This window comes from Mastigoproctus giganteus, chromosome 2 (genome assembly GCF_048544385.1).
Source record: "Mastigoproctus giganteus isolate SK-2022 chromosome 2, ASM4854438v1, whole genome shotgun sequence".
In the NCBI taxonomy this organism is placed as follows: Eukaryota; Metazoa; Arthropoda; class Arachnida; order Uropygi; family Thelyphonidae; genus Mastigoproctus; species Mastigoproctus giganteus.
This window is the reverse complement of record NC_143576.1, coordinates 110,206,381-110,231,572: the sequence shown is the minus strand read 5'-3', so window position 1 is coordinate 110,231,572 and position 25,192 is coordinate 110,206,381. Positions and strand designations below refer to the sequence as shown.

The 25,192-nt window shown below is 33.9% G+C and overlaps 1 protein-coding gene across 1 annotated transcript in view; it reads left to right on the top strand.

Moving 5' to 3' along the window:
* The window catches only part of GABA-B-R1 (gamma-aminobutyric acid type B receptor subunit 1), a 268,778-nt gene extending 245,553 nt beyond the window's left edge, over positions 1-23,225 (top strand). Inside the window, exons 16-17 of the mRNA XM_090368625.1 lie at positions 4,436-4,573; positions 22,770-23,225. Coding sequence (XP_090224751.1) covers positions 4,436-4,573; positions 22,770-23,027 — 396 coding nt within the window. The 3' untranslated portion in view covers positions 23,028-23,225. The remainder of the gene's footprint in view (positions 1-4,435; positions 4,574-22,769) is intronic.
* Positions 23,226-25,192: the final 1,967 nt, after the last annotated feature.

Sequence of the window (25,192 nt, the reverse complement as noted above, 5' to 3'; positions counted from 1 at the left end):
CTCCTAAAAAAAAACAAAATAACAACAACCCTTGATTACTATCATTAACCATTTGTAAAATAATAAGAGGAGTTTACCTCAATATAGTACGTAGAACACTTCTGTATGATACTCTCCAGAAATTAAAACAAAAAAAAACTAAAAACTTACATTAGAGTAAAAAATAATTAAAAACCAATTTAACACAATTAAAAATATTAAAAAGAATCTAATGAAAATATTCAAAACGATTTTCCTCGGAAGGAAAATCGTTTTGAATATTTTCGTGTAAGTTTTTAGATTTTTTTGTTTTAATTTCCAGAGAGTATCATAAGGAAGTGTTCTACTTACTATATTGAGGTAAACTCCTCTTATTATTTTACAAATATTAATATCAACGTAGAACGTATTGAGCATTACAGCTCTGATTAATACTATCTATCATTAACCATGGAGCCAACTTTTGTATCATTGGCAAACTTAGGCATCAAACTTGAAATACCTGCATAAATATCATTAGTAAATATTAAAAACAGTAAGGGGCTAACAGCAAACTGTGGTACTCTAATCACATTATCCATGATACCAGTGATTATCTGTTCTTTGTCTCTTATTGCTTATAATCCCTTTATCCATTGCTCCCTTGCATCCCTTAATCCCTTGCTCCATTTTGAACAGTGTGAAAAGCTTTACCAAAATTCCAGAATATGATGTCAGAATTTTTTTTTCATCTAGTTGCATCGTGATGATCTCAATATTTAATAACAGCTAATCAGTTAGGCATGATCTCCCTTTAACACAGTGATGAGCAAAACACTTACATGCATGCGGCGCACCTAGCTTTTCAATGTTGCCTGCAGTCTGAATTCAGGAACACAAAAGGAGAAAAAAACATATATGTACATGTTAAAATTGACAATTAATTATTATATTCCTATAAAAATATTATTAAACAGTTTTGTTTTAATACTGATAATACCACTAATACTTTTAATACAAAAATATAAATCAAACAGAAGTCTCATCTCTCATGAAAATAACTGTCATGGTGTTTGGTTTTGTTGTTTTGGTTTAGGTTCCAGGCAAGAAGACAGCCATGTACATAAAAGCACTTTTGACATTTTGTAAACCTTATTTTATATATAATAGGAACTGTAAGGACTTCCCTGAATCCTTGCATTATTTTATTATTAATCAGTTAAAGGTTTGATTTTCTGCTTCTGATATTATTGCATAGACTTTCTTTGATGGCAGTGGTCAGTTTATAATGTCATTAATAATAAATAAATAAATAAAATATTTACAATGCAACCAGCAATTTTTTCCTCCTAAATTGGCCCTTGTGCCAGAAAGGTTGCTCATCACTGCTTTATCATGTCCATGCTCTGATTGTCCATTCTGTGATAATGATCTTGCATTATTTCTCTGACTATTGATTGAATTATTTTCCCTAACACCGAAGTTAGAATTACAGGTCTATAGTTACGTCACTCTTTGAACTACCTGTGCAAATAGGAGATTTTTGTGCATCTCTAATTTATAGGGACGTTCCTGAATCCATAGATTATCTTATTATAGCTAAAGGTTTGATTACTTCTTTTAATATAATTGGATCAAATCTGTTGATCTCAGTGTCTTTTGTTTTCTTTTAGCTGCAGCAATTAAAATTTAAGGTGTTAAAATATGGATGGAGTCATTGCTGAAATAGACATGTCCATTTTCCAACCTGCCTATGAGAAGGATTGACATGAAGAATCCTTTTATACAAAATAAAAGGATAAAAAAAATCCAGCTTCCAGCTTCCTTTCAATGTTAAATGTAATATTATAAAATTACATTTAACTTCCAGGTACCAAGTTACCAAGTTCCATGGCTATTTATGATTCTGTACAGGATCATAAATAGTCATGCCATTTGTACTAGGTCGACCACGGTGATTGGTCTCTTGTCTCTTAGTGTTAAAATAAGCAAAGAATCATTGTTACTTTTCTTTGCACTCTTCTCTAAAAATTTCTCATAATTTGCTTTGGCATATCCATTCAAGTTACTTGGGTGGGTTAGACTTCTCATAATGTGCTTTGGCCTGCCTTGACCAGCTTAATTACTAAATAATATATATTTACCATTTGGAGTCTGTGACCAACAGACCTGATGGGGGGTGGAGGGCTACAGTTCCAGAGTCTGCATTTCTTCAGTGGCTGAGACCGTAATATTACATTTTTTAAGCAGGCAAAAAATTCTACAAACTTAAAATAATAAAAATACTTTATATTATTTAATAATTTTTTTCTTATTAATTTATTATTAGAATTGGCTTGTTGCTTTTTAACCGTCACATCTATATATGGACACACACACACATGTTAGCTCTCAACACCCATAGTGTCCACTGACAATTTATAATAATTCTCCTAATTTAATCAGTTCATCTGACAGATTTTGGTCTAAATTTTATCTTAGTATTAAAAGCTGAGTGGTTTCTAGTATAACTTCCCTGCAAACTTTCCATTTGTTATTTGTATGTTTGAATATCATTTAGTTCCACTGAAAAGAAATTAAAAAATGCTTCAGCCTATTATGTGACATATTTTGGGGCTAAAATAGTACACGGAATTTTTCTCTCTAAATAACCACTCTTATACCATGTTGGTTTTATAAAAGTTAGTTTATTACCTAACTGTACAGTACATTTAGTTTACTGACTAAGTGTACTGTACAGTTAGGTAACATTTTTGGAACTCATCATTAGACCACAATTGGCTGAGCTAAAGGATAGAAAAAACAAATTGTTACAATTAATTACTAATTAATGCATTACTACAAGCATTCAATAATCTGTAATATGTAAGTTTTTAACAAATAAAGGAAATTAAAATACAAGTAAATAACATGCTGGCTTATCTGTTAACAGTGACCTGTCTTGCTCAATACCTAAATCTCCCCCATTCAGACAAGGAGTGCTGTTAACAGCTCATTTTTACCGTTGGCAGGTTGGTTATCATGGTTCAAAATGCTTCTTGTTGTTCAAATGTTCCTCAGGATTGATTTTCCTAATGGTCACTAAGACTTCCTCCCAGAAACTCCCTAGTCTTGCTTATGCCAGTCTTGGATCTGTGGGGGTTGGTGGAGGGGGCAGAGCTTCCTTCCTTTTCTGTTAATAGAGTTGGACCCAACTCTATTAACAGAAAGAATGATTCTTTAAATTTTCTTCTGTTGTACTGTTGATTGTGGTTGAAAGGACTGTAGAGCTGTTAAATTGTCAAATATCCCTGCACTGGAATGCATGGAAGGCAGTATCAGATTTGTTTGTTTTCCCCCGTTGGTTGTCTTTTCTGTGTTCTTTTAGTTGGGGACTGAGGCATCTGTAAGAGTATCCTATGTGATTCCACAGTTAGAATCAGTTTTATAAATTTGTTCTCTATTTGGGAACCACAGAAGCTGATCCTTTGATGTACTGATTCCATATCTCCTTGCCTCTTTAGCTGTTTTTTTTTGCTGACATTAGGTACTTATGGTATGCAGATGTTCTTTTTTTTTGTATTTTGGTTCTGGTGGCCTTAATGCTATTTGCTGTTGCTCTCTTTATGATATGGAGAGGGAATTCATTATTTAAGGTGAGTTTAGTAATTGTTACTAATTCTTGTTAGACAGTTCCCCCCTTTGCAAATTTGGTGAGCTCCAGGGCCTAACTTGAGGATATGTGGGCCCTAGGCAAAATTTTTTTTTTTGGCCCTCAGTAAAAATGTTTATTATGAACAAGGCCTATCTTTGGAGTATTTGGTCACTAAGCAAAATATTTTCTGGGGACTTTATGCCTTACTTTAATAGTAAAAAAATAGGGCATAGGGGCCCTTAGAAAATTAGGATTACACAATCAATATAAAAATGTAAAGCAAATAAATCTATATATATTTCTAAGGAAATATATACAAATCTGAACATATCTGCAGCACATGCATTTTGACAATTTTAAAGCAAATTTTATTAGGAACACGAGAACTCATGCTGGTTGTTATGCTACTAGATATCACTGATTTTGGCTGTATGCCTATGCCTAAAACTAGGCATATACCTAGGGCCCAAAGTCTCAGGGGACCTGTAAATGGCAATGGACACAGCCAAAATCAGTGATATCCAGAAAATCCAGAACAGTGCTCGTGTTCCTAATAAAATTTGCTTTAAAATTGTCAAAATGCACGTGCCGCAGATATGTTCAGGTTTGTATATATTTCCTTAGAAAAAAAGAACACATGCATGTGTTCTTTTTTCTCTCTACATTATGACCAACAGAATTGAATCAAATTATTTTTGAAATTATTCTTTTGTGGCTTCTTATATTTTTGAATGGGATGGACTTCATTTTTTATAACATTTGTTGGTCAGGAAGTGCATAATGAAATCTCTTAAAGTGTCCAGTGATAAAATAAATATAATGAAAGGTTTCTTTTTATAATAGATTGTTGAGCTAGTTCGTAGGCCAAAGGAAAGAGCAGATGTAAGAAGCTTAACTGATACCATTACTAGCAGAGAAGAGGAAGAACGACATCAGAGGTTACTAGTGGAAAACGATGAGCTTAAGAGGCAAATTGCAGAGGCAAGCTATATTTTTGCATCTCTACCTTTTTTTCTTGTAATAAAACATTAGTAATGAGACTGCTGCTACGCTTGCACCACTATTACTTAGTAGTGTAGAAATAGCAGCATTATAGCAGTGTGTGTGTTTATGGCTGTTAATATTCATGATATCACACATCTACTATAGCTTGCATGTATAGTTTAACAGTTCCTATGAACTATTAGGAATATTAGAAATGGTTAACAAGGCATTGACTGAACAGGAACAGTGATATCAAACAATGGGGTATTGGCGGTTGCCATTGCTTACTTCATTGATGGCCGACCCTAGAACATTTGATTGTTAACAATATAATAAGGGGATTACATCAGTTCATTGCAAGACAGTTCATTTTATGTGACAATTTAGTGTATGACAATTTGCTGTGAAAATTTAGTATATCACAATTTTCTGTGACATGTTTTGGCATGACAGTTTGGTGTATGTGACAATTTGGTGAATGATATTTCACTGTATGTGACAATTTCATAGAAGATAATTTGTGGCTGACAATTTGGTGAGTAAGATGATTCAGTGAATTTTTTGGGAGAATTCAGCATATAGCAAAACAAAAATGCAAACTTTTAACATGCCATGGTGTAAATAGTGAATTTAGAGGTCATGATGCCATTTTTGGTATTTTATATTTTTGATAGAGCATACTATCCACTTTCATTTCTTAATGCACATTCTACTATTTTTAGAAGATCCTATTAAAAAAGTGCCACGGACAGGTTAAAGATTGGGATATAAGAAAACCCTTGTTTGACTTTACTTTCTGTACATTGCATTTTTTTTAGAAAATACACAAGTGAGAGCAGTTATTCAGAGACCAAAAGTAATGAAGATCACCTGGTTTCTGTGTCTGTAATTTTCTTCTAGCTTCCCAACCCTCAACCAATTTATGCTCCTGGAAAACCATAGGATTCTACTGAGTAGGTATGCTAAAAAAAAATTAATAATCTATCTGGATTTAAAGTGTTATAATATGGATAGAGTCATTGCTGAAATAGACATGTGCCCATTTTCCAACCTGCCTATGAGAATAATCGGCGTGAATCCTTTTATACAAATTAAAGAGTTAAAAGTTATATTATTTTCTTTTTTCTAAATTTATGCATTCCTCTTTTCTAAGATGCCAAAATTTCTCTTGTTTCCCAAACCTTTTATTTCAGTAATTTTGTTAATTTCTAATCTCTGTGTGATACAGCGAATTGTCATGCATACACCAAATTAGTAGTAGTAATGGCAAATGATGCACGAAAGCAAGCTTGTGTAGTATCTTTCATGCACAAAGATGTTTTATTTTATGTGAAAACATCCTTGGCTTGGACGAGGTTAAAGGGTTGGGCCTTCATAGTTGTTATGTTTGCAGTTGGAAATTCTAAGAGAAGTAATGGATAACTTTCTGAAGTGTACAATTTTACATCATTTTCATACCCTAATCGATCACAGATATCAGAAACCGCTCCAAATATATTTTTTAGAAATTGTGATTCAAATTCTTTATAGGAGTTATGGCCATGTTCGATGTTCTTGTAAATGATTTCATGCTCGACTACTGTTGAAACTTGTGGAGGGTCTACAATAAGCGATTGAGCTGAAATATGATTTTTTTTTTCTATTTAAATTATGCAATTGAAGCTGGTTGTTGCAGTATACTCTGTCGAGCCGGTTCAGAAATCAATTGAAAATCCTCGGGTAATTCATTTAAACTCAAATTTATTAAACTTTTTTTTTTTTTTTTTTTTTTCATCTTCTATATTTTTGAATTCACTCTTTTCAACATGGGGGGCTTCTTTGGCGGCTTTGAAGCTTTTATTCTTGCATAATATTACTACCTACTACTAACTCTACCAAATCAGCATTAGTGACTGAGTTAGTGTCGACGTAACAAATGGCCCTCAGTCCCCAGCAGCTTTCACTCTCCCTCTTACGGCAGCGAGAGGATCAGAGTGGAAGCAGAGGGTGCTAAGAATCTCTGGGTACAACCAGGCTGCCATGCACGGAAACTGAACCTGGCCTGTTATAACGTAAGATCACTCATCGGTGAAGAGAGGATATTAGAGCTGGAAAAGGAATTAGAAAATGTGAATTGGAATATCATTGGTTTGGCTGAAACAAGAAGAAGAAATGAATCACTTATAAGTTTATCAAGTGGAAATCTGCTGTACACCAATGGAAATAGTGAAAGGAGTGAAGGTGGAGTTGGGTTTCTGGTCCATAAAGATTTTAAAAACAACATTTTGGAATTCAAAAGTACATCACCAAGGGTGTCAAGAATAATACTCAAGATTTCTAAGAGGTACAACCTAAAGATTATAATGATTTATGCACCAAAATTGAGTATACCGAGTTATGCAAAGCCATTAAAAAGAGACTCAAAGAGGACATAAGAAGATTTAACACAAGAAAAGTAGAACAAGCATTAAGGGAAAACAAAGGACTTAAATCAGCAGCCATGAGCAATAATACAGAAAGACAAATGATACTAAATCTGAAAAATAGCAATGGTGTACTTATAAACAGCAGAGAAGGCATAATTCAAATAGCAGAAGACTACTATAGAGAATTATACAAGGAGCAGGGGAATGATGCCAGCAGTGGGGAAGATGGATTGCAAAGTAGCAACACATACGACATACCCGATATTCTTCCTGATGAGGTAGAACATGCATTGAAGAAAATGAAGAATCAGAAAGCCCCGGGGGAAGATGAAGTTACTTTAGAGTTGTTAAAATTGGGAGGAAGAGACATAACACAAAAACTGGCAAGGCTCTTCACAGAGTGCATTAGAAAAGGTGTGACGCCTAAGCAGTGGAATAATGCAATCATAGTTTTGCTGCATAAGAAAGGAGATAAATCAGAAATTGGAAGTTATAGACTAATTAGCTTGTTATCCCACATCTACAAGTTGTTCACAAGGGTCATTACTAACAGATTAGAAAGAATACTTGATGAGAATCAACCGAAAGAGCAAGCTGGCTTTAGGACAGGATTCTCAACTATGGATCACCTTCACGTAATATCACAGCTAATGGAGAAAGCAAATGAATATAAAACACCATTATGCTTGGCATTTGTGGATTATGAAAAGGCATTTGACTCCATACAGCATAAGGCAATGTTTCGGGCACTGGAAAGACAAGGCATTGGTACCCCATATATTATGATTTTGAAGAAAATATATGAGAGTGCTACCTCCTTTATTAGACTAGACAAAGACAGTAGGAAATTTAAAATTGAGAAAGGAATTCGACAAGGAGACACAATATCTCTGAAGCTGTTTACTGCTGCCCTTGAGGAAGCTTTCAGAAGATTAGACTGGTCGCAGAAAAGAGTCAATGTGAATGGAGAGTACCTAAACCATTTACGATTTGCAGATGACATTGTAGTCATAAGCCACGATCCCAAAGAATTAGAGGAAAATGTTAATCAGTTATGCACAGCTAGTAAGGATTTTGGACTAAAGACGAATATGGCTAAAACAAAAGTAATGATGAACAAGTATGCCACAGAAAGGGAAATAATGATTGAAGGAGCAGTAATTCAAAAGGTGGAGTCATATACTTATCTGGGACAAGTTATTAGCTGTAATAATGATAAATGGCTGGAAGTCAAGAGAAGAATAAATTTTGGATGGATAGCATTCAGGAAATATAGTCACATACTGAAGAGCAATATCCCAGTTTGTCTGAAACGTAAAATAATGAACCAATGTATACTCCCCTCCATGACTTATGGAAGTGAAACTTGGGCACTCACCAAAAGAATGGAAGAGAAGCTGAGAACTACACAGCGAAGAATGGAACGAATCATATTGGGAATCAGACTGTTAGATAAGAAGAGAAACACATGGATTAGGCAGCAAACTCAAGTAAAAGACATTCTAATCAAAACTAAAGAACTAAAATGGTCTTGGGCAGGACACATAGCTCGAAGACATGATGACAGATGGACTAAGAAAATAACAGAATGGTATCCAAGAGGAGCTAGAAGAAAACCTGGAAGACAAAGGTGGAGATGTATAGATGAAATTCACGAGTTTTTGGGTAGTAAATGGATGGCCAGTGCTCAAAACAGAAAGTTGCCAGAGAGGCCTTCATCCTGCAGTGGATTGAAAATGGCTGATGATGATGATGATAGTGTCATTTAGGAAGTGATGTCATTTACGTCTCTTAATATGAACGATATGACATTTTATTCTCATGCCTCTACTTACTCTGCGAATCAATGTTAATGACTGAGTTAGCATCATCATCAGTGCCATTTAGGATATGACATCATTTGTATAATTTCCATTAGAAAATTTTATTACCAATTGGTTTTGCTTCAGTCCGAAAATATTATAGGTGCCACCAAAAATGTTTTCACATAAAAAAAAATACTCTATACTCACATTTACCCAGCCATACCCTGCTAGAATTTGTATAGTTCTTTCCCAAATTTATTCAAACCATCCAATTCCACAACAGCAAATGGAAGCCTGTTCCAACACAACAATCACCACCTGCTGGCTGAAGGCAAACTTCTGCACATCTATCTTGCAACTATTCTTCAATTTGAATTTCTGCCCACGCATGTGTAGTCCCAGCAAGAGGAAGAATGCTATCAATTCAGCTTACTCAATCAATTCAAGGTCTTATATACCTCAATCAGATCTCTCTGCAGGTGCTTAGTCTCCAGATGTTGCAATTTGCAGAACTGAAGCCTTTCTATGTAAGAGCACCATTTTCCCTTCACCAATCTGGTTGCCCTTCTCTGCACCCATTCCAGCAAATCTACATCCTTCCTAAAGTGAGGCCTCCAGATCCGTAAACAGTACTCAAGATCCGGCCTAATCATGGCCTTGTACAAGGAGATAATAATCTCCTTATCTCTGCTAGCAAAGTTTCTGTATCATTGACAAAACCCTGTGGGCTGTCTTGGCAGCATATTTGCACTATTCAGAGAATTTCATATCAGATTGCATAATTAATTCCCCCCCCCCCCCAGGTCTCTTTCATTTTCTACTACCCTGAGTGCCACAGTTGATAAGTTACTCTGGGCTTACTTCTGCCCATATGTAGTACCTTGCATTTGTCAATGTTAAACTTCAACTGCCATTTCTCAGCCGATCGACCTAATTTTTCTAGATCTTGTTGCAGTGGCATACAATCATTACTGTTAACCACCCTGCCAACCTTTGTATCATCTGCAAACTTAGACATTAAGCCTGATGTACCTTCATCAGTATCATTAATAAATATTAAAAACAACAATAGGCCCAGCCCTGAACCCTGGGGCACTCCACTAATAACATTAGTCCACAAAGAGTGGTGTCCATTGATAAACACTCTTTATCTTCTTCCACTTAACCATCCCTTTATCCATAGCAGTAACTTGCTGTTAATGCCACATTGCTCCAGCAGTATCAAAAGCTTTCCTGTAATCCAAGTATATGATATCAAAATCATTTTTTGCATCTTGTCAGGGTTGGTTTTGGGCTGTTAGCCGCCTGCGTGCTAGAGATATTTGGCCGCCCCTATCAATGTGGATCGTGAGTAGATTCATAACCTAACCCAACCCATGGGAGCCTACTAGTATGTTTTTATGACAGTTCCATATAGTTGACAGGAGTAAAAAAATTGATAAAAATATTTAATATATTTATTTTAATTTTATTCAAATCAAAAATGTACAAGATATCAAACAGAAGTAACAAAATGTACCCATACACTTAGAACTGCACTCTTCTTACTTTCTTATTTGCCAATTCATCAGTAACATCTGATAATTCTAAACTTTCACACAATTCCTGTTCTATAGCTAACAGTCCTAGTTCATTAAACTTTTCTTGAGTCATTGACATTCTTAAATATGTTTTTATAAGTTTGAGTTTTGAAAAACTCCTTTCACCTGATGCTACACTAACTGGTAATATCAGAAAAATTCTCAAAGCTATAAACAGATTAGGAAATGATGACATCAAGTTATTTTTTGTAATATATGTCAAGTTTTTAATGGGTCTACAATTCCACTGCTCAAAATTCTACATGTTATCAGCTCATTGAAGAGCTGAAGACCATCAATATCCTTAATACTTGTGCTTCCTTTATTAATTTGAAGGGAAATATCTAAATCAGAACAAGATTTTTTAATTTCCTCTTCAGTCATTTCTCCAAATTCACAAAGATTTTTAAATACATTATTACATTCATTTAGATTTTCAAACCTTTCCTGAATGGAATTTAAGGCTGTATCAATAATTGTTAGATAAAATTGTATTTTAAACAATTCTTTTGGATTTATGATTTGTTCGTCGGGACTTTCATAATCAAAATGGCAAACTTTATTTCTACTCCTTACAACTGGAAGTTCTGCCACTACATTTACTTCTGCAGCTAAAACTTTTGCATCCCTAATATATTTATTAAATGCCTCATCAGATCTGGCTGCACTTAGAAATTTAACAAGCTCATTCAAAACATTAAGAGATTCATTTATGTTAGATCGAGGGCACTGTAACATTTTACTTACAACATCAATTTTTGACAGAATAGTGTTCCATATAACAACTGAGCAAATGAACTTGAAAGACGCAACCTGATCTAACAAACATTGAGCTGTATGTTTTGTTTTCATGTCTCTGGAATTATCATCTATTATGTCATTTAAACTTTTCGAGACTTCACTTTATTGCAGTCTGAGAAGTCACACTGCTTTTATTCTACTCTCCCATCTTGTATCACTTATAGATTTCATTGTTAATCTAGTGATATTAAGATTTAGTATATCTCATCTGTAAGGGATGCAGAAAAAAAAACATACAGTTCTTGAACAATGTTAAAAAAATTTAATTGTTTTAACTGTTTTTGTACTTTGGCAGCATCATTTACGACTAAATTCAATGAATGAGATGCACAAGGTACAAAAAAGGCTCTAGGATATATATTCCTAATTTTGTTCTACAAGCCACTATGCTTACTACGCATATTTGCCCAGTTATCATACCCTTGTCCACGCATGTCTTGAATATCTAATTCATAATCTGTTTAGAGTTCACTTAAAAGATAGTTATATAAGCCTTCCCTTGTAGTATCTGATACTGGATAAAACCCAAGAAATAATTCTCGAACTGCAAATCAGAAGTGTCAATATTTACAATTCTTACTACAAATGCTATCTGTTCAGTGTGACTGGCATCTGGCGTGCAGTCGAGAATTACTGAAAAATATTTCGCTTTCTTTACAAATTCCTTGATTTTTGATTTTATGCCACTTGCTAAAACAGATATGATTTCATTTTGAAAAGCATGGCCTAAGTAATGAGGTATATGACTTTTAGCAGGTTGAGATTGTGTTGTGTTATGTTATGTTATTGACATGCTGTGAGATAATGGGGTCAAATTTTGCCAACATTTCTACAGTCTTTAAAAAATTTCCATTATTTGTTTCATAAAATTTATCATTTTTACCTCTGAAAGATAAACACTGCCCTGCTAAAAACTGGACAATTGCAATGATTCTTTCAATAATAGCTCGCCATCGTCTTTTTTCAGATTCAAAGTACCGTTGTTGTTCTTTGTCAATTGTACAATTGTTATCAAAGGCATGTTTTTAATTCATACCACTTTTTACAATTTTGCGTATGTTCTACGCTCGTTTCATGCCATGATAAATGAGTGACTAAATGTCGCCAATCTGAAAACTCCTGACTATCTGTTACTTTGTTTTGCTTTAAAGAAAACAACTTGCAACAAAGCAAAACACACTGTTTGATTTTGTAGAATAGATTAACCAAGTTCTTTGAACTTTTTCAGCATTAGGTAAAAGTCTTGTCTATTGTGACGCAAAAAATGATCTTTCCTTGTTATCTTTAGGAAATTTCATATTTTGAGGCATTACAGGTCCCTTCTGAATTATGAGTTCTAATAACTGATTATTAATAATTGGTGGCCAACTAAAAGGATCACCTATATCATATTTGGCCGTCAATTCAGCACAATTATTATTTTCTAAATTATCCTCACCACAGCTTGATTCAGGCACTGATATTTCTAGTTTATTTCTTGTATACAATCGTAGAGGTTATGGGAGTCCCATTGTTGAATCCTTCTCTGGTTCAATGGATGAAAGCACCATCGCCTGTGCTTTCACTTCTAAGTTTTCTGATGCAAAACACCTAACGTATGCTTCAGCATTATTTATAACCATAAACTGACAGCTACATCACCCATCATCATGCAAACATCAATTTTTTGAAGTATGAAAGAAGAGCATGTTGTGTTTCACGTGTTTACGGTCATGTTTATGTTCCCATTGTGAATGTTGGTATGACTTCTTAATTTTACGGTAATGTTTGTTATGTTATTTTTATGTTTAATTTTCATTGTGAATGGGCCTTTAGAGAATATAGTATTATTTATTAACAATGCCATGTTCGCTATTTCATTGCTGAATACTATATTAAAATAATATTAAATTACATTTTAATTTTATTCTTTAAAAAGTGCACTATCAGCCGCCCTAGGGATTTGGCCGCCTGCATGCATGTATCCACTCCACAGTTACCAGAACCAGCCCTGCATCCAGTTCCTTGTTCACTGTATTGTGGTAACATCAGGTTGGTTAGAAAAGACTGCCCCTTAACAAATCCATGCTGTGACTGCAGTATAATTGCATTCCTGTCCAGATGGTCCTGAATTAATTTTTAACAATGACTCCATTCTCTAGAACAGATGTTAAGCTAACAGGTCTGTAATTACTCATGTCAGCTTTTGATTCCTTTTTATGAATTGGGAATACATTTGCACATTTCTAGTCCATAGGGACCTTTCCTGAATCCAAGAATGCTCTCATAGCCATCCTTGGATTCAAGGGAGACATGTCAGTTGTCATTTCAGCCACCAGTTGTACTGTAGTTTTGGCCTGAAATGATGCCAGATGTGGAATGTTTATACAATTTGAAACGTATAGGCGTTTCGCAAGCTCAGTCTCCTGTTCCTACAGCCTTCCCAAACTCCATCTTTCTTCAGGAATATTTAAAGGAATTGATGTACCACAGGCCAATTAACAACATGAAGGACCTGGTGGCCAAAGTACATGCCACCATAACTACCATAAATCCTGAAATTGTTACCTAGTTGGCCAAAAACTCAGTCTTATCCTACTTGAATGTCAGCAGTTATTGAGCTTTTTAAGTACAACTCTCTAACGTGAGTTGCATGCTATTAAAGTATATACAGTATTTCCTGTTTTGAGGCCTGCTATGCAAAATACAGAGGGACAGTTTTGAACACTTGCTTATGTAAGTGAATCTTACATATCTTGCTTATGTTTTTTGTTGTGCCATATTTTTTATATGTGAATATATCACCATTCAGTATTTTCATGGAGTTTACTCTGTTATGTATGCTTTGTTAAATTATCTCATGATTAAATTTATTAATTGTGAAATAATCTGTTCACATATGGCATCGCTCCAGGTGCCAAACAAATCATGAGGCCAAGTGATTTGGATGTTCTAGTGAATAAAATTTTCCATTTTTGAGTTGTAAAATTTTCATTTTATTTCTGTAATATAGTTATTTCTGTAATATAGCTAAAGGGAGACAAAAATGGATCAGTGTGACCATATAATAATGGAGCAAGTTGACTCCATTACAACTTTAGATGACGTACATCTAAATATAATTCAAGCAAAAAAAATGAAAAGTGGCTCCTCTCATCCTCTTATTGTACCTTTGTTCATGGTGATGCATTCATTAACAAATGTCAATCTGTTGGAAATCCCCTTTTTAGTACAGAAGACCATAGAAGTCTTGGTTGGCTCATCAAAAATTATCAAACTGTTACAATCAGGTGATCTTTTAATAGAAACTTCCCAACATAATTATTAAGAGAAGCTGTTAATGACAAAGACTTGCAGGATTATCGGTTGAGCTTAACTCACATAATACCCTTAATAGATCAAAAGGTGTTATTACAGAGTGGACTTACTACTCATCTCAGTGGAAGACTTGCAGTCTGAGTTGAAAGACAAAGAAAAGATATTCTTTTCTTCTCCTACACAATCTGTATTTCCTACCCTTGATTTATCACAGTCAGTAAAAGCAGGATATCTAAACTGCAAAATTTGCCCATATAAAACAGATCCAATAAGGTATTATCACTGCCAGCGATATGGACACTCAAATGACATGTCAGGGAGGTGCAATCTGTCTGTGTTGTGGATTGAAGGATCATGATTAGGTAAATTGCACTGCTTTTATACTCCTTTTTCCAAACTTCAGGAAAGATCACCTGGCTTTTTTCAAAACATGTGAAATGTGGATATTAGGAAAACAAATACAAAAATACAAGGTTGAAAATAGCATATACTACCTAGACGCTAGAAAACAGATCCTTGCAACAGCCTCCATGTTCATACGCTTCAGCTGTAAAACAACAGTAAACTGTAGCTGCACAAATGGAGGTAGCTACTCCCAAAGACAACATCTCATCTCATAAGCAGAAACACCCAAACACATAGATTAAATGGATATTGAAGTTCAAAGAAAGAATGTACTGGAACTTCATCTTGAAGAGTATATGGATACACGTCATCCTGTTTACCCAAAGAGAGATCTAAAGAGATCCATCATGGTATTTATTATACCATGATACCATGATACAACACCTAAATTCGATTATCTTGATACTCTATTGGTCTTATATAATGAATTTTTCTAAATAACTTTTATCCATCCACATGGTGGCATGCAAATGTCCTTGCATTTCTCAAATGTAGAAAAGATCTTTCTTATATGTACCACTTCATTTGACTAGCTGCTTGGGTAAAGTCCTTGAATGAATGGTACATAGGAGATTTACATGGTTGCTGGAGGAGGATGCTCTATCACATCTCCAATGTGGATTTAATAAAAATAGATCAATCCTTGACCTACATGTCATGTAAAAATTGAAACGAATATGAGAATTTAATTTATTAGAAAACAGCATATGTGATGGTAAATCTAGATCTTGAGAAAAGCTTTCAATACAATGTGGAGATTTGAAATCTTGAAAGATCTCAGTTAGGATACAAGAGCAACTTCCCAAATTTTTAGAGAAATTCTTCATTTCACTTAGAACATTTCAAGTATGATGTAAATAATTTTTATTTACAATACATACACAACAGGAAGGAGTCCCCAAGGCTCAGTACTAAGTGCAACCCCGTTTGCCCTTAGGGTGAATGATATCACAAAGGTTATACCTCTTGTGCTGAAAATTTATATGCATCCAGATGATCTTTCCATCTCTTTTCAATCACAAGGTATGAACACTATTGAGTGGCAGCTCCAGCTATCCATAAACAAAATAGGAATGTGGATAAGAAATAACAGATATAAAATATCTGAAAAAAATAAATAAATAAATAAAAATAAAAAAAATAAATAATAATAATAATAATAAAACTGACTCTGAACTAAGACTAAGACATACACTAATGCTTTGTTGACACTAAGATGTTAACATCCAAACTTAACATTGTGTATAATATCTTCAATGGTTTGGGGAGCTGTTAGAAACACATTGCTTAAGATTTACAAAATTATGATTAGATCATGATTGGATTGTGGATATCCTGTATATGCTTTGGCTAGATGGAGCATGTTGCTGTACCTAGATACAGTCCATCACAGTGCTTTCTGCATAGCTCTAGGAGTTTTAGAACTTTCATCAGTTTGCAACTTGTATGTTGATACATAAGAGCCTTCACAACATTTTTGATGAGATTATCAACTCCGTATGTATGGAGTGAAAATAGTTTGTTGTCATATCCAAACTGGCCCATCATTTATTAAGCACTATGGGCAATTAACTATGATTGTAAATTAAATGAAAATAAACCAGTAGGATTGCAATTTGGAGATTTAGTTTGTGTTTGGGAAATACATTTCAGTAGCATCTCTATTGTAGAAGTAAATTCAGAGCCTCCTTTGCTGCTGACTGTGCCTTTATTTCTTACCTAACAAAATGGAAGAAAAGCACATATCCACAGTTGTTATGTTGAAGTTTCATGCACTGCATAGCTTTGAAAATAGAAGCAGTTATCATATTTATATGGATGGATTAAAATTGAACAATCCAGTAGGTGCTGCAGTAGTTTTTCTGGAATCAGATGTTTGTCTCGTTGATTCTTGTTTGCAATACTTTTATAGCAGAATTATATGCCTTAAACTAGCCTTAGCAAGTGGTATTAGTAAGATGGTATTAGCCAGCACTAGATTTTTCCTGTCATCTATACCAGGGATGGCCAACTTAATTTGTGATGCGATTTACATTTTCTTCAAAATGTGCTGCAATCTACCATCTCAAGAATTTCACTGCACATGGTTAAAAAAAGTTAATCAACATATATTGAAAAATGTTGTTTATAAATTTTAAAATTAAATGCAATTCAGAATTCTTATTTTAAATTCACACATATTTAAAATTTTAATTTATGTGAAGTTTGTGTCTTTATGTCATCTGCCAAGCTTTCAAAATCGGGAATATTCCATGATAAGGCCAGCCGTAAAGAATCTTCTGTATGCAAGTTTGTAAGAATAGAGTCCATAAGAGTACAAGAATTTAAAAGTTCACTGCATTTTTTTACATTTGGGTACTTTTCTCTGCAAACATATTTCCAAAAGGCTTCTTCTGATGATCTGGCTCTTAGGAAGGTATCATTTCGCAATGTAATAATTTCATTTTTAAGTAATAATTTCTTAATGGGAAAAATCTCAGCAATTTTTTTCTGCAATTTGTTTGGTATCTAAGTCGACATTAAATGGATAAGAAATATATTGAACAATGTCTTCAGTTGTTTTAAAATCACTGAATCTGGTTTCAAAATCATCCACAACTTTCTGAATTTCAGAAACATATTTCTCACTATTAAATTCAAAAACAGGATATTTTTGCAAATGATCTTGCATATTTGCAAAATGATCAGTTTTTTTTTCTTTGAGATCCTTAGCCATTGTCAAAAATTGATATTTATATGCAAAAATACTACTAATCAGTACGTTGAAGTGCCTTTCTAAATTTCCTTTTTTTTTTGGATATATAGCCATGGAAGCATTGCAAATCAAACAACAACATTTTTCTTTTATCATTTCTTTTTCTTTTTTCGTAGTATTCATTTTAAATCAAAGGTTATTAAATTAATGTATAAGTACTGTCCAGTTATTAATATTATGTAAGCTAAATAAGAATTTGACATACACTATTCTCTCCACAATGCAACTGCGTGAATTTTCATTAGACAAGCCTAGCGGCTGCGTGGCAACAAGAGCAGTCACGTGGTTCAACAGATTTGTAATAACCGTATGCAGTGGAGTGCGTAATAATAATAATAATAATAATATTTAGATTTTGACTAATTTATTTTTTTATATATATTTAAAATTCATCTTGATAGACCAAAATTAAAGCTGTGATCGACTTGTTGGCCACCCCTGATTTATACTGACTCTCTTAATGCAGTACAGGCAACTCTCAGTTTACGAATGTTCAATTTATGAACATTCACTATAACGAATGTCACAATCATTCAAAATTTCTTAAATTCGCCAATAGATAGAGTTCCTTATAAAATGAAATTCCAAACGTATAGTGAACATAACTGTAAGATTTAAATAAATAAACTTTTAAAAAATGTATTTATTACAATAATTAACAGGAAATTGTTGAACTGGGCAACAAAATGGACCTTGACCTTTATGTGACTGATATGAGAGAGCTTTTGTACTTGCATTTTGAGGAATTAACAACTGATGAATAATTGATATAGAGACACATCTAAATTCTGAAGTAACAGAAGAACCTGATATTCCATTGCCTCCCAGAACAAGGCAGAAAATGGCTGCAGCTTTTAAATCAATTTCTGAGGAGTTGGCAGTCTTTAAAGAAGAAGATGCAAATATGGAAAGAATTGAAAAGTGAAAAGAGGCCTTTATGACTATCTAGCATGCTATATTGAGATTTTTGAAGAAAAAAAAAGAAACTAACTGTGCGATCTTCTATTAAAACATATTTTAAAAAGTGGAAAACTTCAGCTGTTTCTTCATTATCAGATGCCCTTCCATCTACCTCATCTGCACCTAGTGTCACTTATTTGGAAAATATTGAACTCTGGTGAAGGTATTAATGAACAAAAGTTGAATACATATGTATGTACAGTACGTATATTATGTTAGTACCCATTTTCTTTTTTTCTATTTTGTAACTCTTTATGTTTTTAATTAAAATTAACAAGTATCTTGTTAATTCTTGTTTTTTATTTTTTTCTTATTTTATGTTATGTGTCGTATACAATAAACCATAACGCATACATATATTATAATAAAACATATTGTATAGATCATTCAATGTTTAATACATGGTTTTAATGCTTTAAAATGGCTGCTAACATATTGTAAAAGCTCAGGAATGCAAGATATACATAGCTACTGAACACAACGTATAACGAACAATGTCTTGGAATGGAACTCATTCGTAAACCGAGAGTTGCCTGTATTGGCTCTACAGAACAATCAGTATTTTTCACATGCATTGATTCAATATCTTAAGAATCAACTCAAAGATTTTCAAAAGCAAGAAAACAAATTGCCATCTGTTGAATGCTCAGTAAACAACCGTGCAAATCAAGCTGCAAAAATTCAGATCGTGTTACACATAACTTTTAGTGTGTGTAAGGCATGATTATAAAACAGCAGCCATTATCAATCCACTGCAGGATGGAAGCCTCTTCAACAATTCATGTTTGAGGGAAATGGATCATAATCTGCCATGCTGGTCCAGTGTGGGTTGGCAGATCGACCGTATTTAGCAATCAGGGGCTTGAACCCCGGTCTACTCAAAGAGCATGTGCTACTGCACTCCTGCTCATAACCACTCAGCTATGGAGGCATGATTATAGAGATTACTAATTATAAAGATGTCTTTTGCACTAATTATACTTCCATTTGGAGACAACTTTGGGGAGATCAACCATGAAATAAACTTTGCACAATAAAACAAGAGTTGTGTTTATGGCATTGTCATTCACAAACAAACAGACAGGAAGGATTTACATTAACAAGACTGCATATTGGACATACCTTTCTTATGCACAGATATAAATATGATCTTTATTTGTAAGGTGCAGATACATGCAGGTACCCAGACTTTACAAAACCCTTCACAGCCAGGGGTTTACAAGCAGCAGAGATATCATCTTGCTGGAAATATAATATAGGATAAATAAATAATATAGAGTAGATTGTATTTAGTTGAAAATAAAATACAATAATAATAATAATACATTAAATTAAAATAACACAGGATAGTTTTCTTGAAATCAAGTTTCCCTGAAATACAATACAATAATATAATAATACAGTACAATAATAATAATAATACATTAAATTAAAATAACACAGGATAGTTTTCTTGAAATCAAGTTTCCCTGAAATTCTTGCCGAGCCGGAGCGATTTCACTTCAGTTGATGGTTGTGTAATACATGTGCATATCTAGGATGAGCCATCTATATTTTTTGTCATCTATGATTTTGCACAGGTTGGCATCCAAGGATTGAGTTAGATGGAGCTTCTTATAAGGGAGGAGCCAATCTTTAAAATGAAGCCTCGAAGGAAGAGCAAAAAGCTTGGGAGTGGAGCGGAGTGCTGATTGGGAGATCTGCCAGCACATTTGTGTCCCAAATGTTGGGCACTGAGATTCTTCCAGCGATTTTGATGGTGAAGATTAGTTAAACTGGTTAAAGTCATTGCCATCGGCAAAAGCAATGAATTTAATCAGATTCACAGCTTGTGCCAAGTTGTGGTGGGAAATGACACTTTCAGGTAGCCCATTTCAGGAGCCAGTATTCTGTGATGTTCAGTGGCTTGTTTGTTGTTGTCTGGGGCCAAGCCCCACAACTCAACCCTATACAGTACACCTCTGAAGATCATCGTCCTGATATTCGTTCTTATCATATTTGTGTTATGAATATGTAGCAAGTGCTGCTTGGCAACTCACCATTTCCTGTTGAATTTAACACAGAGTTTTATGTGTTTGTGGAATCTTAATTTTCGATCAAAGGTCACACCCAGATCTTTCTGCTTTTCGACTCAGGAGATCAAGACTGTCTGTCACTGGCTGAATTATGGTTGGTGTGAGTTTAAGTGAGAAGACCATGATGGCAGATTTTTCAGGTGGTCAAATCTAATGAAGTACTGCTGTGTTTCTGATAAAGTCTTGTTGATGGTTACTGTAGTGTCTCTTGCTTCATTGGCCGATTTTATTTTTGTTAAGAGCTTCAAGTCATCTGCATATGATAACATATCTGGTCTATTGTGTATTAGCAGGTTAATTATAGCTGTGAAAAGAATTCCAGACAGGACTCCCCCCTTGCAGTGGGAGTCCTGTCTGGAATTCTTTACCTGTTTGTATTTGCCTAGTGTATGTCTGCTTTCCTATGGACATTATGGTGATTCCATTCTGAAGAAGGAATGTCAGAAACTTCAATTCTTGGCCTGTGATATGATAGTAATTTTGAAGGAGCTTAAGCAAGGCTGGGATGTTGATACTATCGAACGCGGTTGGAGAAGATCAGATATGTGATAGCAATTTCTTCTTTCTCCTCAAACCATCCATGGATGGCATTAGTAATCATAAGCAGATTACTAATTGTTGATCTGTCATGCAAAGCGTAATGAATTTGATGAAGCCTCTGAGGGAGGATTTGCGTGGTAAGTGTTTCAGCTTCAGTAAACACGAGGAGCAAGAGATGGGGCTAAAGTGCTTAGCTTCAGTTGGCTGGGAAACTTTTGGGAGTGGTCTAACAGAATACATATCCCATGTTGGAGGGAAAAATTCTCCTTTTAATATGGTGTTAAAAATTCTTAAGAAGGGATCGATTAGATATGGGCTCAAATATATAATGATAATGATATTTAATGATATTTACTTCTAGGAGAAGATCCTCCACTCTTTTCCATCTGTCAGATGCAACTCACAATAAGGCACATTCTGATTGATTGTCCATCCCACTCAGTCATCTGTACCATCTTTTGATCTTTAGCAAACCTGCAAGCTCCTCTGATTCTCTCATATACTTGGTGACAAAGCAAATCTAAATGAACTCTTTATGTATATTAAATGTCTGTGAATAATAGACACTTTTGATAATCTAATCATAATTAGCTAAAATAAATATTATGGTGAAAACTCTGACAGACACATTTTGGCCATAGTTGTCATTGCCTTTGTGTTGTAAAATGCACATAACAACAACAATAGTATCTGGCATAGCTATGCACATTCTATGCTTAATGCAATATTAGTATTGTCAGGCTTTTTATGGCAAATTGTAACCTCATAGAGCATAGATATTTCTTCTGCTTGAAATAGTCTTCCACCCACTCTCATTCCATTTCACATTTATGCATGTATATTGCTTTTTGGTTCATAACCTCAGTGCTCGGTGTCACAAGTTTTAACAAATTCCTCGTGTAGCTGATAGTTTGTTAGTATGTTTGCATAGTATTTCTCTGTGATTGTTTGTTTAGAAGTTATATTGTTTTCAATGGAAGCATTTTTGAATGGTTTTAACGACATGCAGTTATTGAATTTCTGACTGCTAAAAATGCCAAATTCTGAATGAATCATGGATTCATCATTATGATCTAGAAAACCAGAGACAGCCAAGGAATTCTACCATGAAACATTTCAATTTTCAAAAAAAAATTAGAAGTTCAAGCTTTAGTTGGCAAAGTAATGTTGTTTCTTGGGACTCTGTAGATATTATCCGCACTGAACATTTGGAAAAGAGACCATGCTCAGTTTAGTCTAGTTCAGTGAGACATTGAACAAGAATAAAAGGATTGAGTCCTGGCAGTACAGCAGAGTTGCTTCAACATGACAGTATGCAATCTCACTGCAGCTGTGTGACACTTGCAAGAATTTTTTTGCTGGAATTTGAAGTTAGTAGGTAACAGTGACAAATGATTAAAGGAAGCAAGCTTATATAGCATCAGCCAAAATATATATTAATTCTTCATAATGTGTTTTAATATAATTTTTATTATGTGTAACATATATTAATGAAGTGAAATTTTTGAATTATTTAACTTGTTTGTTTCTTTATTACTTTTATAACCTTTCTTAATTTTCTATCTTATAGATAGAAGAACAAATACGATTACTAAATCAAAAATTACAAGAAAAGAATGCTCTTCGAGCAGCTCAAGTAGTGTCCTCTAGTGGTGAACGAGTAAGGATATCATTTCCTCCTCAGTATTCAGACTGTGTGATGCTAACTCCTAAAGATGCCATTGTTATTGATCCTGTCTCCGATTCAGGATTTGTAACAGGTACTTCAATAGTTCGCAGCTCACGAGCATCCCATTCTGACTTTGAGTTTTCCGAATCTTACTTGTGAGATATAAAGTCATTCAGTGGTGTTCAGGGAATTCTCTTTCAAATTCAGTAGTCTCTGTAAAGTCAGTATGTTGCAGAGATCTTAACATAAGTTTGGTTATATTTGTTATTTTCCTATCGTGGGTTTCCCCCCACATAAAGGTGTGTATTGTGAGTATTTGCTTTATAATCATGCAAGTCACCATGCATACCTTTATGAATAAAATGAGAGGTAATTTATAAGTGATGTTTAAAATTATGAATAGTCATTTATGAAAGTTAACTAGTTGAAACTCTTGTATTAATGAATGTTTGTGAAATAAGTACCGTATGTTGTTGACAAACTTTTATACTTGTTTATGGTTTTAAAGTTAAGAAATGGATGTATATATACTTTGTGATTTTGTTAGTGATATAGTAATACAGTTTTTTAGCAAAAACGTTTTTAATCAAACATAATAGTCTCCATTAATCATCATTGTTACATCATGCACACATAATGTTCATCAAATTCCTACAAAATGACTAGTCAAACTGATAAATATAGGTAGAAAATTTGGGGGTCTATTAGTTGCCACTATATTAATTATGTTTTTAACTGTTTAATGACAAGCTGAAATGTCCACTGTGTAGTACAGAGATGAATGTCCATCTTAGAAAAAGTATTAGAAAGAAATCTGACATTTTCTACATGTAGGTCAGTATTTTCTACATGTAACCCCACATCTGTAAAATGTGGTTTGTTTCTGGGATCAGGAATGATATTGGTTACTATTCTTTGTCAATACGTGGTGCTGTAAATATCAAGTAAAATCCAAATTGAAACAAAGCCTTTGGTTGACAATTTTCAAGATGAATTTGGAAGCTCGATATGTATACCCTGATGCTATCTGCAAACATATACGAGAATACAAAATGTAGAACAACAAGACGCTTATAGAATGTTTTCTTTAGTGAAACAATTGCATCATTTTGAAGTGAGAAACTAAATGTGATATGATGTTAGGATAGAATTATCTTGCTAAATTTAAATTCAGGAGACTGAAAAATATGAAGTTCAGATAAAATTGGATTATATTATCCAGTATTCTTAGGGGGGGGGAAGCATTTTAATGTATCTCCTAGAATCAGTATGTGTGTTGGAGGAAGTTATAAAATGAAGTTTAATTTATAAGAAACTAATTTTACACATAAGCAAAAAAATTTGTATGTAATTAAATCAGTGTAAAAATAATTACACTGCTGAGGGAATAAATTACACACATTTGCAGGTGTCGTTTTAAATAACCAAAAATTTAAGACATTAAAATATATAATTATTGTTTAAATAAATGAAGCAATTAACTGCAGGGGCAGGAATTTAACGGTTAATTTTCTGTGAAAATGTTGGGGGAATTAACTCCATATAAATATGCCACTTCATATATGATGTTCAGTACCATCAATTTTATAGCCTATGCTATCTGAAATTTTCAAGGCAGCGTTTTCAAACGTGCTACTGACAAAAGTGATTAGAACACTTCAGTTTATGTTAATGCAAAATAAACACTTTTTTTCTATCTAATGATTGTATCTTATTTTCCAGCTAATGGTGTAATTGCTTAAAAATTATCTAATGATGTAAATTTATGGTTTAACCCAGAGCTTTCCAAAGCAAGTGTTGTGTCTGAAAGGAATTGCCAAATTTTGACATCCTATCAGAATTCTTTTTACTCTGATTTCCTTTCACTGCACCCATTGATGTAACACAAACATTTTTATTGATCAAAATACAGTTATTGAGCAATACATTAAAAATTTACAGTACTTATTTCTTTACGTGCTTCATACTCAGCATACATTCCTTCCTTTTAAAAGCTAATAACAGATAGCTGATTTCAGATGGTCACGATTAAGCACATACTTAGTATCACATATCCCCCCCCTCGATCTCTCTCTCTCTCTCTCTCTCTCTCTCTCTCTTTCTTTCTTTCTTTCTTTCTCTTTCTCGTTTTTGACCTGAAACAAAGGAAGTTGCATACCATTGCATTTACCATCAACTTAAAAGATAAGGAACCAAAAGGGTGGAGTGCCAAATTGTTTTTGGCATATATAGTATGTCAGTGTCAAAAAAGTTTGGAAAGTACTGGTTTAACCACTCAGATAAACGTTATTATCGAGAGTGGTTTGTTTCTGTGAACTACATGT